General features: G+C 44.5%; 2 protein-coding genes across 2 annotated transcripts in view; one reads left to right on the forward strand and one right to left on the reverse strand.

Moving 5' to 3' along the window:
- The window catches only part of LOC140190922 (polyubiquitin-B-like), a 65,311-nt gene that overhangs the window by 2,557 nt on the left and 39,316 nt on the right, over window positions 1-23,438 (reverse strand). Inside the window, exon 3 of the mRNA XM_072247883.1 lies at window positions 6,726-6,959. Within this exon, the coding sequence (XP_072103984.1) occupies window positions 6,726-6,959 (234 nt within the window). The remainder of the gene's footprint in view (window positions 1-6,725; window positions 6,960-23,438) is intronic.
- LOC140190704 (2'-5'-oligoadenylate synthase-like protein) lies at window positions 11,105-22,475 on the forward strand. The gene is given in 5 exon segments (XM_072247521.1): window positions 11,105-11,249; window positions 16,576-16,751; window positions 17,775-18,025; window positions 19,495-19,627; window positions 21,960-22,475. Coding segments are annotated over 5 exon segments (1,203 nt in total). The 3' UTR covers window positions 22,458-22,475.

Consider the following 23,438-nt stretch of genomic DNA (forward strand, 5'->3'; position numbering starts at 1 on the left):
GATCCGCAGCTTTTTTTCTTTGCCCCTTATTCTGCACCGACTTTCAGCTCCGGTCCGGGTAAATCAATAGAAATTCTCCGGCTGCTGCTGATCGGTATCCCTGCTCCCGCAACTCTGAGTCTCTCCGCCTCCCCCGGCTCGCTTTATCTTCTGCTCCAGTTTCTGAACGTCACCGCGCCGCTGGGCCGATCTCACGGCCCGCTGTCGCTGTGTTGACAAACAAACTAATCAGGTTCCAGCCGAAGTTTCGTTTCCGAAAAATTCCCCGCAGTGAGTTGGAAACGTATTCGCCCTGTTACAGGGTTCAACGCTATCGGCTGATTCACTTTCGGATTCCGTTCTGGTGTCAGCATTTGCAACAATAACACAGGCACAGGGAAGCCGAGAATGTGAAGCCCGATCTTGACCGAAAAATAACCTGAAACATGTCACCGCTGAATACATTAATCTGGTTCATTCAGTGACAACCTAAGTGATAAGATGCTCGAATCCACCCAAACAATACAACACAACTGTGCCCAATCCACATCACCTCTATTTCCCCATCTTTCTTGCCCATCTCCCCGTGGGCAGACAGCCGTTGTGTTACCCCGTTTCCCGAGCTTCACCCCATCCAGCATATCAATCTTTTCAACGTCCACCATCTCCACCGTGATTCCATCATTTGTAACACGTTCTGCTCAGCACCTCTTTCTGTTTTCGGCATGGACCCCTCGGTCCGTGGCTCACAGGTCCTCAGATCCCTCCCCCCACCCCACCTCCCCCACCCCCACCAGCGAAACTTCATAGGATGTGTTGCAGCTGACCTCTCCAATGGTCAGCCCGCCTCCATCACCCACCAGGTCCCTACAGAGAGACCCAGGAGATCATACAGACGCCAGGAATCTTGAAGAGCAGTCAAAATAGTTGGGGGAACTCTGGAGGTCAGGCAGCATCAATGGAGGGAAATGAACATCCATAATTCACTCGAGATCCTTCATCAGGATTGGAAAGAAAGGGGGCTGAAGCCAGAATAAGGAGGAGGGATGAGAGAGAGGTGGAGTATAAATTAGTGAGGGGGAGAATGGATGGGTGTGGGAGTGGGGATGATGTGAGAAGATGGGAGGTGTAGGTGTAAGCGCTAAGGGGCTGAAGAAGAAGGAATCTGATTGGAAAGGACAGGAGACCATGGAAGGAGATGGGGATCCTGGGAGGGTCATGAGGGTGGGGGAGGAAAGAGGTGAGGGGATCACCAAAATAGGAAAAAAAATAAAGGGAGCGTGTTGACCAGAGGTCAGAGGTTAATGCCGTCAGGCTAAAGACTACTCAGACTGAGTATGAGATATTGCCTCTCCCAGATTGTGTTTGGCTTCATCGTGGCAGTGTCCTAAACTGCCCTTCCAGGTGAGGCGGACATTCACGTGCACCTCCCTTGGCTTTCTTTATTGTAGCAACTGCTTCTGATGTGGTGTCCTCTATATTGGTGAGACCAGGTGGAAATTAGACTGGGAATCTCTTATCAGATTCCATCATCTGCAGCTCTTTATCACCTCCACCCATCACTTCCCAGCTTCTGTCCCCATGTCCACTCTCCCTCCTCTATCCACCTATCATCCCTTCTCACCTGGATCCTTCTGGTGTTTAGGACAGCAATAAAGGACCTCCATCTCCATCTGGACACAAGGTTTCTTCATTGCTGTTTCTGTGACAATTATTTTTTGACCAGTCACTGCTCTTATCCATGAGCTGAACACCTGAACCTGGAGATGTGGTGGTCCACTGTTAGAGTGCCCTCTGTTAGAGTGAATTTTTTTGGATAGATGATTTGTTTACACTTAAATGACTTTTGCCACCAGACTTCTATTTGACAAAGTACTGTGGATTGAGTCCACAACAATGCGCTTCCTAAGAAGGTGTGAATACCAGATGCTTCTGGTGCCATAGCTTGACCAGATGCTGTAGTTTCAAAGACAGTATTATCTGTACTTTATGAATATTAATTGTCTTGTATGGTAGCACGTAAAATGCCAAATAAGTGTATTGTGGATTTAACTAAAGGCTGTGGATACCAACCCAGACATGTTGGTGTCGGAAGGAAAGGATGAAATCCGAAGATGTGATGTTTGTATGTAGCTTCATAAGGAAGCATTGTCTATAACTTTTTAGGTAGTGATGGCCTTTGATAGCATATAAATATCTGAACCCACATTGGACTAGCAGACCTTTCTACCGGAAGCGTCTCCGTCCATATGATGCCTGCTTGTTGTGTCGAATGTCGAATAAAGAAGCTGGTTTGAATCTACCAGTGACTCTGACTCTCCAGTAATGTCATCCACGCTACAACACCCTCTACCCTTTGACCTGTTTGGCACACGTGACCCTACCAAGAGCCAAAGCAAAAGGCTCTGACTCCAGGCAACATAACTCTCTGGGTCATTGAGGCACACAAGCCTCCAAGTCCTATGACAAGGTAGTGATCCTCTTGGAATAGATTCACCTGAGCAATCATTAACTATTTGAGAGGTCAGGTGCACATTGCTAATGCTCAGTGTAAGCATACTAAAAATTGTGGAATCATATAATTTGTTTAAGTTAATATGTAGAATTATCTTCTGGCATGTGTTAATGCCTTAATTATTATCTTTGGGACTCAGCACAAAATTGAAAAGATGTTAAACCATCAATTTACACCTAAATCTTAAAATGCACAGACTCATTGATAGATTTGTTTCCTTCGCCTCTTCTTGATCCTGCAGGAGTCTATTAAAGTTCTTAAAGTAAAATTCTAGGACAATTAAAGGACAATTTGGAAACCTTTATTCAGGGCTACAGCAATTAATTATTCAGGTTTTAAATGACAAAAGGATCAATTCCACCTCGCTGCATCAGCAAAATTGGAGGTGAGTTTAAATTCAGAACCTTAATACCATCCGCCCCAATCAAAGGTGGTTCCATTTCAATTAAGATCAATATCTTAAGACAATAATAAGACAATAACCTATCCCTCAGCGTCAGCAAGACGAAGGAGTTGGTTGTTGACTTCAGAAGGAGTAGTGGACCACACAACCCAATTTACATCGGTGGTGTGCAAGTGGAACAGGTCAAAAGCTTTAAGTTCCTCAGGGTCAATATCACAAATGACCTGACTTGGTCTAACCAAGCAGAGTTCACTGCCAAGAAGGCCCACCAGTGCCTTTACTTCCTGAGAAAACTAAAGAAATTTGGCCTGTCCCCTAAAACCCTCACTAATTTTTATAGATGCACCGTAGAAAGCATTCTTCTAGGGTGCACCACAACCTGGTATGGAAGTTGTCCTGTCGAAGACTGAAAGAAGCTGCGGAAGATCGTGAACATGGCGCAGCACATCACACAAACCAATCTTCCGTCCGTGGACTCACTGTACACTGCACGCTGTCGGAGAAGTGCTGCCAGGATAATCAAGGACACCACCCACCCAGCCAACAGACTTTTTGTCCCTCTTCCCTCTGGGAGAAGGCTCAGGAGCTTGAAGACTCATATGGCCAAATTTGGGTACAGCTTCTTTTCTACTGTGATAAGACTGCTGAACGGATCCTGAGCCGGATCTGGGCCGTACCCTCCAAATATCCGGACCTGCCTCTCAGTTTTTCTGCACTACCTTACATTCCATTTGTCTATTTTATATTTATGATTTATAATTTAAATTTTTAATATTTACTAATTTTAACTATTTTTAATATTTAATATTTGTAATCCAGGGAGTGTGAAGTGCAGATTCAAATATCGCTGTGATGATTGTACATTCTAGTACTAGTTGTTTGGTGACAATAAAGTGTAAAGTATATCCTAGGCAAGGGGCTGGCAAACATGCAAATGCGTGCAGAAGAGGGAATTCATACTGGAACTTTCGAAAACTGTTATCACAATTCCATGCATAATGATGTAGGAAAGGGAGAAGCCTTGGCAGTCAAAGTGAAGGATAATCCAAAGAGCTTTTACAAGTATATTAAGAGCAAAAGGATTGTAAGGGATAAAATTGGTCCTCTTGAAGATCAGAGTGGTCAGCTTTGTGCGGAACCAAAGGAAATGGGGGAGATCTTAAATAGGTTTTTTGCGTCTGTATTTACTAAGGTAGCTGGCATGAAATCTATGGAATTGAGGGAATCAAGTAGTGAGACCATGGAAAGTGTACAGATTAAAAAGGAGGAGGTGCTTGCTGTCTTGAGGAATATTAAAGTGGAGAAATCCCCAGGACCTGACAGAGTGTTCCCTCGGACCTTGAAGGAGACTAGTGTTGAAATTGCGGGGGCCCTGGCAGAAATATTTAAAATGTCGCTGTCTACGGGTGAAGTGCCGGAGGATTGGAGAGTGGCTCATGTTGTTCCGTAGTTTAAAAAAGGATCAAAAAGTAATCCGGGAAATTATAGGCCGGTGAGTTTAACGTCAGTAGTAGGTAAGTTATTGGAGGGAGTACTAAGAGACAGAATCTACAAGCATTTGGATAGACAGGGGCTTATTAGGGAGAGTCAACATGGCTTTGTGCGTGGTAGGTCATGTTTGGCCAATCTGTTGGAGTTTTTTGAGGAGGTTACCAGGAAAGTGGATGAAGGGAAGGCAGTGGATATTGTCTTCATGGACTTCAGTAAGGCCTTTGACAAGGTCCCGCATGAGAGGTTAGTTAGGAAAATTCAGTCGCTAGGTATACATGGAGAGGTGATAAATTGGATTAGACATTGGCTCGATGGAAGAAGCCAGAGAGTGGTGGTAGAGAATTGCTTCTCTGAGTGGAGGCCTGTGACTAGTGGTGTGCCACAGGGATCAGTGCTGGGCCCATTGTTATTTGTCATCTATATCAATGAGCTGGATGATAATGTGGTAAATTGGATCAGCAAGTTTGCTGATGATACAAAGATTGGAGGTGTAGTAGACAGTGAGGAAGGTTTTCAGAGCCTGCAGAGGGACTTGGACCAGCTGGAAAAATGGGCTGAAAAATGGCAGATGGAGTTTAATACTGACAAGTGTGAGGTATTGCACGTTGGAAGGACAAACCAAGGTAGAACATACAGGGTTAATGATAAGGCACTGAGGAGTGCAGTGGAACAGAGGGATCTGGGAATACAGATCCAAAATTCACTAAAAGTGTTGTCCCAGGTAGATAGGGTCGTAAAGAGAGCTTTTGGTACATTGGCCTTTATTAATCGAAGTATTGAGTATAAGAGCTGGGATGTTATGATGAGGTTGTATAAGGCATTGGTGAGGCCGAATCTGGAGTATTGTGTTCAGTTTTGGTCACCAAATTACAGGAAGGATATAAATAAGGTTGAAAGAGTGCAGAGAAGGTTTACAAGGATGTTGCCGGGACTTGAGAAACTCAGTTACAGAGAAAGGTTGAATAGGTTAGGACTTTATTCCCTGGAGCGTAGAAGAATGAAGGGAGATTTGATAGAGGTATATAAAATTATGATGGGTATAGATAGAGTGAATGCAAGCAGGCTTTTTCACTGAGGCAAAGGGAGAAAAAAACCAGAGGACATGGGTTAAGGGTGAGGGGGGAAAAGTTTAAAGGGAACATTAGGGGGGGCTTCTTCACACAGAAAGTGGTGGGAGTATGGAATGAGCTGCCAGACGAGGTGGTAAATGCCGGTTCTTTTGTAACATTTAAGAATAAATTGCACAGGTACATGGATGGGAGGTGTATGGAGGGATATGGTCCGTGTGCAGGTCAGTGGGACTAGGCAGAAAATGGTTCGGCACAGCCAAGAAGGGCCAAAAGGCCTGTTTCTGTGCTGTAGTTTCTATGGTTTCTACGGTTAAGTGAGGTAAAAGTAACACAGTGGGGAATAGTGACAGTTAAACTTCAATATTTGCTTTGGAAAAAATAGGAAAGAATGCAGAATAGCTAACATAATGATTCCATTGGGTAAAGTGTTGAATGTGAATTGGGGTTTTTGAGAATCTTGTGCATGGTTCAAACACCACAATCAAACTTTGGTCAAGATACTTCATCTCTTACCAGGGTCTATAGAACTAGATGAAAGCAATCACACAGAAATGCCAGTGTTCATACATTTAGACTTTTATTTAAAAAAATCATTTCAAGTCATATTGGAAATTTCAACAATGAAAATTTCAAAACATTTAGAACTTCAACTAATCTGATTTCATTAAATTTTAATGCTAAAATGAAAATAAAGATCATTGGAAGAACACAGTAACTGAAGCAAACAATTTTTGAGCTCGTTAAGGTAAAGCAGTAAGTCATCTCCCCCTCCCCCATCAAACCCAATCTTTTTAGTGGGATTTGTTTTAAAACATTGTAAATTGAAATTGCCACAGCAGTTATTTCTGGGTCTCTGAGTGAGACCCATTTTATGTGGGAAGTCATAGACCATCAGATTGTGATCAGCCATTCGGAGTTACATTGATCTGAAGAGGAGGTGCAGGTTGCCAGAGTTCCTTTGATATTGTTAATATCTGGCCTCTGCAAAATTGACAACCCATGTTTTCCAGGCTGAGAAGGCAACAAGGTGATAAGCAACAAACCTCGATGGGAATTTATGTCATTGTCCGACAGACACCCCATCAGCACAGCATTAATACACAGCGGAAATCGGTCCTTTGTCCAACTTGTGAATGCCAGTGTGGAACGTAGCAGATAGACAGGATAATGTAACAAAGTGCTAACGACAGAATATAGGAATGCAATAAAATACCAATAAATTATTTTTAATCACAGTTTTCTCAACCGTCTGCAGGAGTAAATCAGCCTCCACGTAGCCGGAGCAGCAGAGAGATGGTGGTTCGTGGTCTGATGTTGTAGTCGGAGAGCAATCGCCCATCCTCCAACTGTTTGCCCTCGTAAACCAGGCGCTGCTGGTCGGGTCTGACCCCCTCCTGCCGATGGACCCGCTCTTTAAACTTCTGCACGGACTCAGAGGGCATCACGTCGTACGTCGAGGTTTTCCCCTTGTCATTCAGGAGAAATATCTGCATGGATTCCTCTTTCCTGACCAGCAACATGATGGTGGGGCTGGGGTTGAGGTTGTAGTAGCTCAGACTTCTCTGGTCCTGCATCTCCACGCTTTGGCCATTTTGCACCATCAGACGCTGTTGCAAAATGGGCACCTTGGTCTTTTCCTGGATTTTCATCTTGAGAGTCGACACTTGAATGGCAGGGTCGACAGCAAGTTCAAAACCATCACCGGTGATAAACCTCACCTGAAGTCTCATCTTGTTAAATCGCTGTGGAGAAAGGAGAAGTGATTAGAGAGTTTTTACACCAGATGTGCATGAACTATGATGCATTAATATGGCATTGCCTATAATATCAACACAATTAGACTACTTACTAAGATCTGTAGACAAGCGGGAAAAGACAGACCCCTCTGTCCCTAGCAGTTCTAAGTGTGTGACAGGAATTTTGAGCCGCAATACTGACAACTTAAGGGGGAGGGACTGCGTGAGCCGGTAAACTTAAACATTTTTGAATGTAATCCGATCAGCGGCAAACAAATGTGTAAGTGACATTTGTAAATGCACATGTGTAAATGTGCAACTTGTTTAGATTTCTAAGCCAGGGCCATTCCAACCGCCGCTTAATAGGAAAAAAATCACTTTTGTCATATCGCTTTAATGGTGTACCGGGGAGAGGATTCGAACTTGTTGCATCATCGTCTGATATGGAGAAGCCACGACAAAGGGTCAGAAAAAGCTGTGGAGGGTGGTAAACTCATCCAGCTCCATCATGGGCACCAACAGAGGGTATCTTCAAAAGGTGATGCCTGAAGGAGAAGGCATCCATCAGTATGGGCCTGCCGGTCATGCCCGCTTCTCATTGCTACCATCAGCGAGGAGTCTGAAGCCTCACGCTCAGCGTTTTAGGAACACATGAACTAATGAACAGTATTTTCGCTACACACACACGTATATATACTGTATCTATATGTGTGTGAGTGTGTTATTATACTTTATATCATATGCTCTGTACTGCACTGTGCTGCCGCCACAAGCTGCCAAGTTTATCGATGTAAGTTAGTGGTGATCACCCCAATTCGGATTCTAAATCGATTCTGCTGAGAATAAACTCCATTTGACTTTCAAACAAACATTCACCACAATTCCCCCCCCCCCGCTCTCCTGCACAGAAAGTGGTCACTTCCGACCCAGACTTCCCGAGTCACTCATTTCACACGCAATTTATTGTCATGACATAAGCGAAGATTTCATGCACCGTTTTAACAAGACCGTCACTCTACATCAGCCGATTAACGGGTTTCACCGAACCCTGAGCCGATCAATCTGAGAAGCAGGAATGGTCATTCGGCCTGCACCGCTATTCAATGATATCACGGATGCTCTTTTCCCTCGCCGATAGTTGCCAACATTTGTAGCATATCTATTGCCCCTTTCTGCAAAGTTACAAACGTTTGTAATTTTCTACTAACTTGTTCTCGCCCCGCGTTTTGTCAACCTTAGAGACTACATTTCCCACCCGGTTCAGAGGATCTTAGTAAGTTAAATTATATTGTCAATGCTGTAAACAGCTAGATAAAAATGAGAACTTTGAGATAATCAAATAAAGTCTACAATTTTTGTCGACAGTACCGGAAGTCAGGACGAATCTGAAGAAAATCTGATCCGCAGCTTTTTTTCTTTGCCCTTTATTCCGCACCGACTTTCAGCTCCGGTCCGGGTAAATCAATAGAAATTCTCCGGCTGCTGCTGATCGGTATCCCTGCTCCCGCAACTCTGAGTCTCTCCGCCTCCCCCGGCTCGCTTTATCTTCTGCTCCCGTTTCTGAACGTCACCGCGCCGCTGGGCTGATCTCACGGCCCGCTGTCGCTGTGTTGACAAACAAACCAATCAGGTTCCAGCCGAAGTTTCGTTTCCGAAAAATTCCCCGCAGTGAATTGGAAAAGCCTGCGCCCTGTTACAGGGTTCAACGCTATCGGCTGTTTCACTTTCGGATTCCGGGAATGACACAACAGCTGGAAGCCGAGAATGCGAAGCCGGATCTGGACTGAATATAACCTTAAACGTGTCATCTCTGAATACAATTACGTGGTTCATGAAATGACTACGTAAGTGATAAAATGTAACACAAGAAAACAATTGTGCTCCATCCACAGCACCTCTATTTCCCCATCTCTGTCGCCCATCTCCCCGAGGACAGAACCGAAACAGTGTTTACCCCCGGACCTTAAGCTTCACCCCATCTATGCTTTGTGACGTGCACCATCTCCAACGTGAGCCCAGCACCTGCCGTACATCCCGCTCTCCACTTCTTTCTGCTTTCGGCATGGAGCCCTCTCTCTGAGACTCCCTGGTCCTCACATCTCTCTTGCTCCTGCCCACCTGCACTTTGTAACGGTAGGATGTGTTACAGTTGACCTCACCAGTGCTCACCCAGCCCCCATCACCAACCAGGGCCTCAAATAAGGAAACCCAAAGGAATTCTACAAATGCTGGGAATCTTGAAGAAAACACAAAAGATGTTGGGGGGGGGGGAACTCAGGAGGTCGGTTAACATCAAAGGAGGGAAATGAACAGTCCATGATTCAGTCCAGATCCTTCATCAGGATTGCACAGGAAACCAGATTAAGAAGAGAGGGGTAGGAATGGGGAGGAGGGGGTATAAATTGGTGAGGAGGAGACTGGATGGGTGTGGGAGTGGGGATGATGTGAGAAGCTGGGAGGTGATAGCTGGAAGAAGTATGGGGCTGAAGAAGAAGAAGAAATCTGATAGGAAAGGACAGTGGACCATGGAAGTAGATGGGGAACCACAGAGGTGATGGGCAGGTCATGTGGGTGGGGGAGGAAAGTGGTGAGAGGATTACTAAACTGGGGAAAACAACTAAAGGGGGGGAACCACAGGGGAGTGGGTACCTACCAGAAGTTAGTGTCACAATGGGGGCGTTGAGAACAGATCCAAATGTGAGACACAGACACTGAAGTACAAGGAACAGGACTTGACTAGAGTAGGGACGTGACAGGATACAGACAAGGAGCAGGGACAAGAACGCAGACAAGGAGCAAGGACAAAAACGCAGACTAGGGCCAGGACATGGACTAGACAGGGAACCTGGACAAGGAACTATGAACAAGGAGCCTGTGCTTGGAGTCCGAGCCAGAGACTGGACAAGGACCTAGAACCTGGGTCTTGCCTCGGGCTCGGTCCCCAGAACCAGGCAAGGACATGACATGGCTACAGGACAGGACGTGGCTGGGGTCTTAGTTCTTGAGTCTTGAGGCTAGAAGCTAGGGACTTAGAATGCGGAGGCTGATAACTCAGAAGCTGGAGCTCAGAGACAGACTGGGAACTGTACATCAACATAGAGCCAGGACTTATCCATCGAAAAGCCAGGACTCATCTTTAACATGACACCAATACAAGACTGGACAGTACATTGACATAGAACCAGGACTCAACTTTACCTCCACACCAAGGTGGGACAGGTCCACTTGTTGGGTAATGGCAGAACAGCCAGACTTACCCAACAGAGGCGAGGACAAGACAAAACAAGACAGGACCCCCCACAGGGCAACGGCAGAACAGCCTGACTTCCCCACCGAGGCAAGGACAAGACAGATTCCCCACAGGGCAACGGCAGAATGGCCTGACTTACCCCATAGAGGCGAGGACAAGAAGAGACAAACACCAAAGAACAACAGACAGTTTCTTCTCTGCATCGGGGTTGCTCCGAGTCGCAGTTCAGCCAGCAACCTCAGCTGGCTACGGAAACAGCCAGATCCCTACCTAGCTCAGAGCGGCTGGCAGTCACTCAGCTGGCATGGGAAACAGCCGAATCCATACCACAAAGACAGCTCCGACTGCCGACAGCAGGGCTCCATGAAGCGATGGTTCTCCAACATGGCCTAAAGATGACAAGTGGCCGCTCTAGCCTTCCACCAGCAGGTTGCTCCCAGGAAATCTTGACAAGACAAACCAGCAGCTCACACTTGAGCCCAAGGCTACTTATATTCCAAGCCCCAAGATGGGAATCAGGTGCCTATGAATAACTCAAACAAAACAAGGGACAGCTGGAAGACCCGGAATCCTGAGTCCACGGACCGGACTGTGAACCGGAATGTGGACTTTACGGACCGGACCATGACAGTTAGAGGTTAATGACTACTCAGACAGAGTATGAGGTGTTCCTCCTCCAACTTGTGTTTGGCTTCATCGTGGCAGTGTCCTGAGCAGCTCTTCCAGGTGAGCCGGGCATCCACATCCATCTCCTATGGTCTTGTTTATTGTATCAAGTGCTTCCGATATGACATCTTCTACATTGGTGAGACCAGTGCAAACTAGGCCTTCCTCTCTTACCAGATTCCTTCATCTGCAGTCCTTTATCGCCTCCAGCCATCACCTCCCAGCTTCTGTCCCCATGTCCACTCCTCCTTCTTCCATCTGCCTATCATCCCTTCTCACCTGGATCCAGTTTTTGGTCCACCCCTTCCCCTCACTTCTTAATATTGGCCATCTCTGTTCTGTCTTTCAGTCCAGATAAAGAATGTCACATTGACTGTCCATTTCCATCCATAGATGCTGCCTGACATACTGAGTTCCTCCAGTATCTCTTCTGGAGCTTCACATTTATCAAGTTCTGAGTTGATTGAGAAGTTTCCATGTCGGAAATTCCTGGGACCCCACACCAGCGGCACAAGTGATTTGCAGTGAGACTTACCTCACTTTCCCACTCTTTGGTGCTCCTGTGGTCAAGATAAATGGAATGACTCCATCTATCTTCCCTTCTGCTTATTCCTCTGAAACACTGAACAGATGTAAATGTTCATTTCCGGGACTTGGTCACTTTGTCAGATTGTACTTGTTCTGTTGTGAAAAAGTCACCAGAGAGACACTAAAGTTTGTGGATATAGAAGTGTTTTATTCAACAAAAACCAGCAGCAGGCATCATATTGAGACACTTTTGTAAGAGGAGGCCTGCTCGACCCAATATTACATGACATTTTATATGCTGAAGATCAAAGGTAACAACACAGCAATTCTACCATTTCAATGTATGTACAATACTTCCTTTTGAATTACATATAGTTATCACACGCCATCTCCTTTGCACCCACACTCCAGATACCCAAAATGAATATTAAACTCCACTGACTCTCGGCTGCATTCATGCATATGCAGGCTTCTGAGGTCTGATTGTTCTGAGCTGTGCCTTAAATTCAATCTACAATCCACATTCAAGTCTGAAGATTAGTTGCTGGTGAAATTAATATTTGCCAACTTCAGAATACACCCTAACAGTACTCCTTTAGAGAGTCATTGCAATTCAATGCAGAAATGGCCACCATGTCCATACCAACCACTAAGCTCCGATCTTATACCCATCCTACACTCATCCCTTGTTTATTTCATAGGACCTCGTGTGGGAGACCCATATCTCATTCATTAACAAAAAGTCTTGGCAGAGAATGTTGGTAAGATGTTCTTACCCAAAATCTATTGGTGCAATTCTTCATAGAGAGCATCCTCACATCAGCCATTACTATCTGGTTTGGTGCAATACAGAAAAACTACAGCCAACTGTCAGGTCAGCAGAAAACATTATTGGCTGCAGTCTACCAACAATGCAGGGGTCGTATGTGTCCAAAACAAAGAAACAGGCGGAAAAAGTCATTGTGGATATTTCCCACCCAGCAAACGTCCTTCATTTGTTTGCTTTGATTATGAGAAGATTGGAGTGCAGGAGTAAAGATGTCTTACTCATTTATTTAGTACCATTATTACACCACAGCTGGAGTATTACGTAGACGATTATCTCTTTAGACAAGAAAGAAAATACATGCTATTGGGGTAATGTGGTGAAGATCAACTCGACTACCTTCTGGGATAGGGAGTTTACCAGTGAGTATTTATAGGCAAGAAATGAAGGCCCAGAGATGGTCTGTCCTGAGGTTGGAGGCCAGTCTGACTGTGTGAGTGGGTGTGAAAGGGGACTGTTTTGCTTTTATTGTTGCTGTTGCTACTTTTACTGTGCAGATGAACATTGGTAATTTGTGGGCTGCCCCCAGCACATCCTTGGGTTATGTTGCATGATAACACAAATGACACAGTTCACTGTATGTTCCAAGTACATGTGATAAATAAATTTGAGTCTGAAGTCTGCAATCTCCAGACATCAGCAGAATGAAAAGTGACCTCATTTAAAGTTACCGATTCCTACTGGCCTTGGCAGTTTGTATGCAGAAGGGATGTTTCCTCTGGCTTAGGGCTTTAGAATCTGGGGTCACTGTCTCAGAACAAAGTCACTTGTAAAAATGCCATCCTCTTCTCTCAATTCCAACACCTCTGCCCGCACCTGCTCTCAGGATGAGGCTTTTCATTCCAGAAAAAATGAGATGTCTTCCTTCTTTAAAGAAAGGGACTTCCCTTGCTCCACCATCAATGCTGCTCTCACATGCACCTCTTCCATTTCATGCATGTCTGCCTTCACCCATCCCCCTGCCACCCCATGAGGGATAGGGTTCCTCTTGTCCTCACTTACCACCCCATCAGCACAAAATTTTCCGTAATTTCCGCCATCTCTAACAAGATTCCACCACCAAACACATCTTCCCTCACCTCCACTTTCCACTTTCTGTAGCGATCACTCCCTATGCAATTCCCTTGTCCACTCACCCCTCTCCACTGATGTCCCTCCTTGTACTTGCCTTTGCATGTGGAACAAGTGCTACACCTACTCTAATGAGGCACTATTCATGGCCCTTTCCAGGGGAGGCGACACATCACCTTGACTCTGTTGGGGTCATCTACTGTATCTGGTGTTCCTGGAGTGGCCTTCTGTACATCGGTGAGACCGCTTCACCGAGCATCTATGACCCATCTGTTGGAAAAAGCAGGATCTCCTGGTGGCCCCCATTTCAATTCTACTTTCCAATCCCATTCCGACGTGTCAGTCCATGGTGTCCTCTACTGCTGCGATGATGCCACACTCAGGTTAGGGGAGCAACACCTTATATTTCATTTGGGTAGCCTCCAACCTAAAGGCATGAACAACAATTTCTTGAACTTCAGGTGGTAATTGCTCCCCCCCCCCCACCCCCGCTTCACCATTCCTCATTCCCATTTTCCCCTCTCACTTTATCTCACCTCGCTCTGGTGCTCCTCCTCTTCCCTTTCTTCCATTGCTTTCTGTCTTCTCCTATCAAATTCCCCTTCTCCATCCCTTTCCCTCTTTGATCTATCAGTTTCCCAGCTCTTACCTTCACCCCTCTCCCTCTCCCAGTTTCACCTATCACCTACCACCTTGTACAAACGTTTGTACTTCTTCCTCCCCTCCCCCCACCTTCTTACTCTAACTTCTCATCTCTTTTTTCCAGTCCTGATGAACAGTCTCAGCAATTTTGGACCCCGCCATATCTTCATCTTGGAGTATGACCATCCCACTTCCCCAGAAGGTGGTGAATGGCACAGCACATCACACAAACCAATCTTCCATCCTTGGACTCACTTTACACTGCACACCGTCGGAGCAGTGCTGCCAGGATATTCAAGGACACGGCCCACCCAGCCAACACACTTTTTGTCCCTCTTCCCTCCGGGAGAAGGCTCAGGAGCTTGAAGATTCATATGGTCAGATTTGGGAACAGCTTCTTTCCAACTGTGATAAGACTGCTGAACGGATCCTGACCCGGATCTGGGCCATACCCTCCAAATATCCGGACCTGCCTTGGTGTTTTTTGCACTACCTTACTTCCAATTTTTCTATTTTCTATTTATGATTTATAATTTAAAATTTGAATATTTACTATTTTTAATATTTATTATTTGTAATCCAGGGAGTGGGAAGCGCAGAATCAAATATCGCTGTGATGATTGTACGTTCTAGTATCAATTGTTTGGTGACAATAAAGTATAATGTATAAAGTATAAAGTAGCACTGCCCCAATGCTCCCTGTCCTTCCTCTTACTTGCCACACCAGCTGAGAAGGACAAGCTTTGTGGCTTACAAGGAATGGACAGCATGCAAAAAGAGCTGGCAATCCCTGAGGAGCATTGTCCAAGGCCACAGATCAATATCCTTTCATTGTTCCAAAGGGAGCCAATGCTGTGTACCAAATCCCCTTTTGGACCCCACCATATCTTCATCTTGGAGTGTGACCATCCCACTTCCCCCAGAAGGTGGTGAATGGTGATGACAGAATCACAAGAGGGAATGGCTCCCCACACCGCCCCACTGCAGCAAAATGATCCCCCAGGCTGCTGTTCTCAAAACAGGGGAGCACTTTGTGCGGAGATGAACCTCTGCTGCTTGACTGACACAGGTAGAAGACACAGGCAGTAGCAGTGAGAGTAGGAAGTACTAGTGGTGGGGACTTGCTGAGTGAACAGGATATTCAGCTCCTTTTTCTAGTTCCCAGCATATTGTGCCGAAGGATACAAAGTCAGCATCAAATAGAGAGTGGTGACGTGGACCAGGTAACGAGAGGGTTTAGGGTTTGGGCACTTGCAGGGAAAGAAGTGAAAATGACGGGATCAGAATGAAGCAGAGTGTGAGGGATGTGACAGGCATGCCACTGTGAGAAGGGTTTGTGGGTGGTAGAGGAAGGGAAATCCTATTCTTTGAAGAAGGGAGATATCTCTGATGCTCTGCAGATCTGTTCCTAGGATGAGGCTTTCCTCTCCAGAACCTTGGAGATGTCTCCCCACCCCTACTCAACACAGGGATCGGACTCTCCATTATCCTATCTCCTCCAAGCTTCTCACTTCATTCCCTTTCCCCATCACCTTATAGCTTGCATTCCTCCCCCTCCCCCAATTTATTATTCTGCATTATTCCCATTTCTTTCCAGTCTGGGCCCCAAACATAGGCTATTTATTCCTCTCCATAGCTGCTGCCTGACCTGCCCAGTTCCTCCAGTATTTTACCGTGTGTTGCTCTGGATTTCCAGCATCTGTAGACTCTCTTGTGTTTAGACTGAGCCTCAGCAATGTGAAGGTCGATTTTAATTTCATAGGCACAGGTGCAATGAAAAACTTGCGCAGGCACAGAGTACAGACAGGGACAGGAGGGGAACAGTGAAGAGGACAGGGCCCCTGAACAGTGGGTGGAGGGATTCAGACTCTGACATACAAGTAAGTTCATTTTGAGATGCGAGACGTGTTTTAGAGGAGGGCAGTTTGCCCCGTGGGTTGGAATGTTATTCCGGGTGTCTGAATAACTAGAGCGAGAGTCTGAAGGAAAGATGCTTTTTAAAAATAAAAACAAGTGATCAGCGCATATTGAGTCAGCATTGATGGGGCCAGGAAAAGAGATGGAAAGGAAAGAATCGCTTCTCAACTTTAAACCATAACCTCTATTTCTAGTGTCACCCAACCTCAGTGGGGAAAAAAGCCTGCTTGCTTTTACCCCATCTATACCGGTCATTATTTTGAATACCTCTATCAAATCTCCCCTCATTCTCCTTTGCTTGTTATGCAAACTTCAGCAAACTCTTTCTGGGAACCTTTGGGATGGTGGAAAATATCCTGAGGTTAAATAAACTGGAGTGAATCCAATAGAATGGCCTGTTTGGTCTTGGAAGTGATACTTGACCAGATATTAATCAATAGTCTTTTGACCATGTTCTCATTCATCATTTTATTTCTTGCAGCGCCACTGCATAATACAAGCAAAGCACATCTCGAACTAATCCAATTTGCAAACAATAACGAGATGACAGATGGAGAATTTTCTGCTTGTTTTACGGAACTTCAGAGATCATTTGTGAAGTAGCAATTTCCAAAGGTTAAAGACTTGATTCGCCTGCTGAAATATTGGTACAAGGAGGTGAGTGACGGAAGAAAGTGATAATGGTTAATCATTGAAAGCCTATGGAAGGGTTGTTGTATCAAACCTAAAATGCTATCTTGCTTTGATATCTCAGATTACACCTTCTTCCTCTTTGGCATTTCCTCAGGATCATGGAGTAAGTGTGTCCCTAGTCCAATGCATCAGGTTCTCAATACAGTCTTGAATATCCCTTCTCCAAGTTTGAATGGTTATGGACCGAAGATCCCCAGAATCTTTGGGGATGTTGCTATTTGCTTTTGTCTGCCAAGGACCTGCCCAATAGCCAATGCAGGAAACCCATGAGATACCATTGTATGTTTGTTGGTAGAACACAGCTCTCCAATGAAATCACTGACTTCCATGGTACAATTTTGGATTGAGTCCCTAGTTTCCAGAGTATCCTCCCAGCATGCAACCTGCTTCAGGCTAGAAATGGTCAGAAAGACATTTCTAATTGAATTCAAAATTTATTTTTGATTCAATTTCTCATTCGGTTGAGATTTAACCTAAGGATGTGATGGTCCTCTCTGCTTGACTGATGGCGCCACAGCACTATCAGAGATTGGACAACATGTACTCCCCAACTGACTGACAATATACAGATCATTTCGTCATTTCCATCATCGCCCTGTGTGAAATCTTGCTTTACACAAATGGGGTACTTAAATCCAAGTCTTTTCTCTATATGTTCTTCTGGTACTCTCAGAACATTCATAAGGCCAAGAAAACAGGAGGAAGAGTCATCCCATGGGAGTTTGACTTCAGGCTGTGATCGTGGCTGACCTGACCTAGATCTCAGTGCAGATTCAGCAATTTGTGTGGTGGAGATGTTGAGATAGGGGCCACTCGGGAATGATCCCATGTAGCCATTGGTCTAGGTGTGGTCTTGGCATGTAACCTCAGGGAGGCTGTTTCATCAGAGAAAATAATGAAGATTCGAAGTATAGAACCAAAACAGAGGGTAATGAGTGTGCTTAACATCACATTTGCTTATCGGTGATTGTCAATAATTCTCCCTAGTATGTCAAGCCACGGAAGTCAGAGCTGAGAAATGGAGCACGACTGCCTGCAAAGTATGCCTTAGAGTTATTGACCATTTATGCCTGGGAGGAAAGTAATCATCAAGAGAGATTTGACACGGCTGAAGGGTTCCGCACAGTCCTGGAACTGATCTGCAGATATCAGGATCTATGTATCTACTGGACTAACTACTATGATGTCAATAATGCAGTTCTTGCAGACTTCATAATCAAGAAACTCCACAACAGAAGGTAAGGTTCCCAACCACACTTCAAACTATGCCAAATAATGGGACCCTTTGTTTTTAAATTGGGTTCACCTTCTGGATTCTTGTACATACAGGTCCAATAGAAAGTATTACATGGCATCACATTCTTAAAACATAAGACCACAAGGTATAGGAGCAGAATTAGGCCATTTGGCCCATCAGGTCTGCTGTCATTTTATTATGGCTGTTTCAATTTTCCCCTTAGCCCCAATCTGCTGCCTTCACCTGTATCACTTCATGCACTGATCAGTCAAGAATCTATCAATCTCTGCCTTAAATATACATAAAGGCTTGGCCTCCACAGTTGGCTGTGGCAAAGAATTCCACAGATTCATCACCCTTTGGCTAAAGAAATTCCTCCTTATTTCCAATCTAAAAGGACACCCTTCTATTCTGGGGCTGTGTCCTCTGGTGTTAAACTCTCCCACCATAGGAAACATCCTCTCCACATCCACTCTATCATGGCCTTTCACCATTCATTAAGTTTCATTGAGATCACCCTCATCCTTCTGAATTCTAGTGAGTGCAGGCACAGAGCCATCAAATGCTCTTCATATGACAAACCATTCAATCCTGGAATCATTTTCGTGAACCTCCTTTGAACCCTCTACAGTTCCGAAGGTAACATCTGAATGTATCTCTTAATGTTCCTCATTTCCTAACTAACCACTGTTGCCTACCTTACTGAGATGATTGACTTCAGAGTCCTCAGCCTTATTTACAATTCTCTACACCATTACAGTCTACCGTCTGTCACCTCACCATTTTTTGCCTCCTCAAGCTCTTTTAGCCAGTGTTTCTATTTCACTTTTTGGCCATTTTCCATCAGTAGTAGTATTTTCTGTCAGCTTTCTCTCATCTTATGGAGTTTTCCGTAGAGTACTTCCTCATTTCAAAGTTTGACTCAAAATCTCAGAGTACATTCCTCACATTTTGTGGATGTCCATTTCTGTTTCTGTTGTGATGGCAGATGGGGAATGTCTAGATCTGTACGCATTGTGACACGTTTTCAGTGATACACCTGTTTGAATTATTGTTACCATGTTTGGGAATACTGTGATGATCAATGACAAATTCTGAGGCTGCGGAGGAATGGAGAGTTGAGGCCACAGACACTACCATTGTAGCGGACTAGAGCTGGGCAGGAAAGTTGATTCCTTTTTCTGCTCATTGTGCTGCCTGTGTATGGGATGGGGAATGGGGGGCTTTGATGTTCTGATGTTCCTGTCATTCATTCATTTGTTTTTTTTAATTTTGTGGATGTCTGTGAAGAGTAAGAATTTCGAGTTGTGTACTGTATACTTTCTCTGATAATAAATTGAACAATTTTGTCATAAACTGATGGAGGATTAATGCAAATTGATCACAAAGATGGCCATTATACGCAGTGCGTGTACTGTCAGCAAATAGCTCAAAGTTCAATGTTGTCATTGGAATGGTTTTATTTTTCAGACCGATCATTCTTGATCCAGCTGATCCAACTGGAAACGTGGCTTCATCAGATGGTTGGGATGTGATGAAAGATGAGGCCAGGAAATGGCTAAGCATGCCTTGTGTCTCTAATGTTGAGGCATGGGATGTCCAGGTAAGAGTTTGAATAATTGATTTTCAGATATAAGGGAGTGGAAATACATTATTCCCCATCTTCTGTCACTCCGCCAGTGTCTGGCTACTGATAAACATCCCAGACTGCCTCTGCCCAGGGGATATGCTACAGTCTGTCACAGGCCTTCTGATTTTGCACTGCTTGAATTGTCCTCTATGGTAATTTGCAGTCCCTGGTGCTGAAAACCAGCCACCTGACCTCACTATGTTGCACATTATTGGTTGAAGTTTTGAGCTAAACCAGGTCCTGGTGACGATGGCACATGTGTTACGTGCAGATTTGAATGCCTTGTGACATGGTTCTATTTCATTATCTAGGTTAATCATCCTAAATGTTTAAAGCCTAACCATTTTAAAATACAGCTGATTACCAGGTAATACACAACCGAAGCCAGGGGTGACCCAGCTTTTGGGGTCTTGAACTGTGGATTTATACAACATGTTTAATATTGGAAAAAACTTCCTGAGGTGGCAATCTTATTGAAACCTATCGAATATTGAAAGGGCTAGACCGTGGACGTGGAGTGGATGCTTCCGACAGTGGGGACTCTAGGACTAGAGGCCAAGCCTCAATAGAGGGACATCCATTCAGAATGGCGATGAGAAGGAACTTCTGTAACCAGAGGCTGGTGAATGTGTGGAATTCATTGTCACAGACAGATGTGGAGGCCAAATCACTTATTGTATTAAAAGAGGAGGTTGATTGGTTCTTGATTAGTCAGGGCGTCAAAGGTTAAGAGGAGAAAGCAGAAGAATGGGGTTGAGAGGGAAAATAAATCAGCCATGATAGAATGGTGGAGCAGACTCAATGGGCTGAATGGCCTAATTCTGTTGCTATGTTTTATGGATTTAAGTTTTCAGTGATGTGTCTAGGAAAACTGATCAGCAGTAGTATCTGGGGCTGTGGAGGAATGGGCAGTTGAGGTTATAGACATAACTATTTTACCCAGGTCAATCCAGAAAAGTTCAGTTCTGGTTGATTTCTTTTTCTCCTACTCCTTGTGTTCGATTCACTAAGTTGCTTGACTACAACTGGTAGAAATGACTATAAAATTCAACAGAAAAACTGAGTTACAGCAAGTGAAATTAACAAGTATCTAACCTGTAACTTGATGATCACACCAAAGTGGGTTCCTTTTTTGATTGTATCTTCAGCTGTGTAACATTAATGAGACGTGGTTTAATATCACAGGCACATGTCATGAAATTTATTATCTTTGCGACAATGCAGTACATAATAGAGGAAAAAATGAATTACATTATGTGTGTGTGTTTATTATATCTTAAATAGTTGAATTAAGTAAGTAGTGCAAAAAAGAAAGTTGTGGTGTAGTTTTCGTGGCTTCAATGTCCATTCAGAGAGGAAGAAGTTGTTGGGTGTGACCTTCAGGCTTCTGTACCTCCACCCTATGGTAGCAATGACAAGAGGGCATGTCCTGGGGAGGGGGGGGGTCTTTAATGAAGGACGCCACACTTCTGAGGCATCACTCCTTGAAGATGTCCTGGATACTACGAAAGCTAGTGCCCATGATGGAGCGGACTAATTTTACAACTCTGTGCTGGTTACCTAATCCTGTGCAGTAGCTCCACTCCCACACACCGCCCATACCAGACGGTGATGCAGTCAGCTAGAATGCTCTGTCGAAATTTGCAGGTGTTTTTGGTGACAGACCAAATAGTGGAGAATGGAGCTCCAAATGAACAGCAAATCAGAGTTATCTTCTGATTGAGACCATGATATACAAGATATTAAGAGGAATAGATAGAGTGGACAGCCAACGCCTCTTCCCCAGGGCACCACTGCTCAGTACAAGAGGACATGGCTTTAAGGTAAGGGGTAGGAAGTTCAAGGGGGATATTAGAGGAAGGTTTTTTACTCAGAGAGTGGTTGGTGCGTGGAATGCACTGCCTGAGTCAGTGGTGAAGGCAGATACACTAGTGAAGTTTAAGAGACTGATAGACAGGTATATGGAGGAATTTAAGGTGGGGGGTTATTTGGGAGGTAGGGTTTAAAGGTCGGCACAACATTGTGGGCCAAAGGGCCTGTACTGTGCTGTACTATTCTATGTTCTATGACAGCCTACTCTGCACTATTCTAGCTCGTATTCCCACAGCACGCATCCACCCTCACTTCAGCCTCTGCAATTTATTCCACAGAGTGCTCCTGGTGCAAGTGTAGTTTCGCACACTAACGACACCCATTGCCACCCTTCAAGTTGTTGTTTCCCATCTCCCTCTTTTGTTTTCTGTCGCCTCTGAAGTATAAAAGGAACATATTTGACTTCTGCCCATTTTTGTTTTGTGTACCTCAGCCAGTGAAGACGTTCCGAGTCATGGTGACGACCCTGAATGGTAACTCGTTACAGCAAAATGCCAGCATTTACAACAAGGTCTCTGAGATCAAACGTGGCATCCAGGAAAAGTGGAACATCCCAGCTTTTCAGCAACGCCTGCAATTCAAAGACACCATTCTGGATGATAGGATCACCTTGCTGGATGCCAAGATCTTCTTTGATGCAGAAATCCAGCTGCTCACCCTGAGTGTAATTGAGATATTTGTCGGGATAGACGGGTGTAACCTGACGATCCAGGTTTTGCCAAGTGACAAGGTTTCAAGTTTAAAAGCTAAAATTGAATCCCTGGAGCGAATCCGGCGAAGCCAGTACTATTTAACTTTTCAATCAACGCTGCTTGAAGATGAACGTACACTGCAATCTTATGGCATTAAGCAATATTCTACCATCCTTGTCAACCTGAGAGTGCGTGGTGGCAGCGAGATTCAACTTTCTAATGCAGAGGATCCTAACTAAGCAGTTTGAAAATCAATGGCAGTGATAAAGACCTGAATTAGTTTTTACATTTAAAGTACTTTTGGTTAATTATCTTGGTCAAATCAGCACTAAATGTACTTGATGTGAGGTAGGAACTCTTGAAACACATATTCCATATTGTGTTCTTTCTGATGGAACATAGCCCAGGTTAGCTAATGTGACCAATATCTGCTGATGGAACTGGGGTGATTTGGAAGCTTGGATGATTTATGCACCTTGAGTACCTTGTAAGTGCACAATCCAACCCCCCTTGGACCTCATCAAACCCATGTGGACACCTCTCCCACGGAGGACTTTAAACTCTGGCAAGCCTTAAGCTTGTCCACAACTCTCATCTCTTACACCACACACGTACAAAGTGGATTGACGTGCCTATTGACTTTTGAATCTATTCAATTATTATGCTTTTTTTTTCCTCAAGGCACTTCTCTTAAGCATCATAAGTATAATGACTTGAATCGAGAAAATGATTTTTCTGCGACTCCACATCGATACAACGTGAAAAATAGCAGCCATTGGCTGTATGGCAGGGAATACCTTTGCTCAAATTATCTGAATAATAATAATTTAATATAATGTAAATTCTGTTTTGTACTGTGTGAAATTCAGCAGTCAATAAATAAAGCTGTTTTAATGTTTGAAGGATTATCGGGCTGGTTTTGCTTAATCGGGGATCTTATATTCATTTGCTCAAATTATCTATTGTGGGCTATTTAAACTGATTGACTATAAAAGGTAGAACAGAATTTGGCCATTTGCACCATCGGGCCTGGTCCACCATTCCATCATGGCCGATTTATTTGCCCTCTCAACCCCATTCTGTTGCCTTCTCCCTGTAACCTTTGATGTTTTTACCAATTGAGAACCTATCAATCTCTGCATTAAATAAACCCAATGACCTAGCCTCCACAGCCATCTGTAGCAATGAAATCTGCAGATTTACCACCATTTGGCTGAAGA

Source organism: Mobula birostris, chromosome 31 (assembly GCF_030028105.1).
Source record: "Mobula birostris isolate sMobBir1 chromosome 31, sMobBir1.hap1, whole genome shotgun sequence".
Taxonomy (NCBI): domain Eukaryota; kingdom Metazoa; phylum Chordata; class Chondrichthyes; order Myliobatiformes; family Myliobatidae; genus Mobula; species Mobula birostris.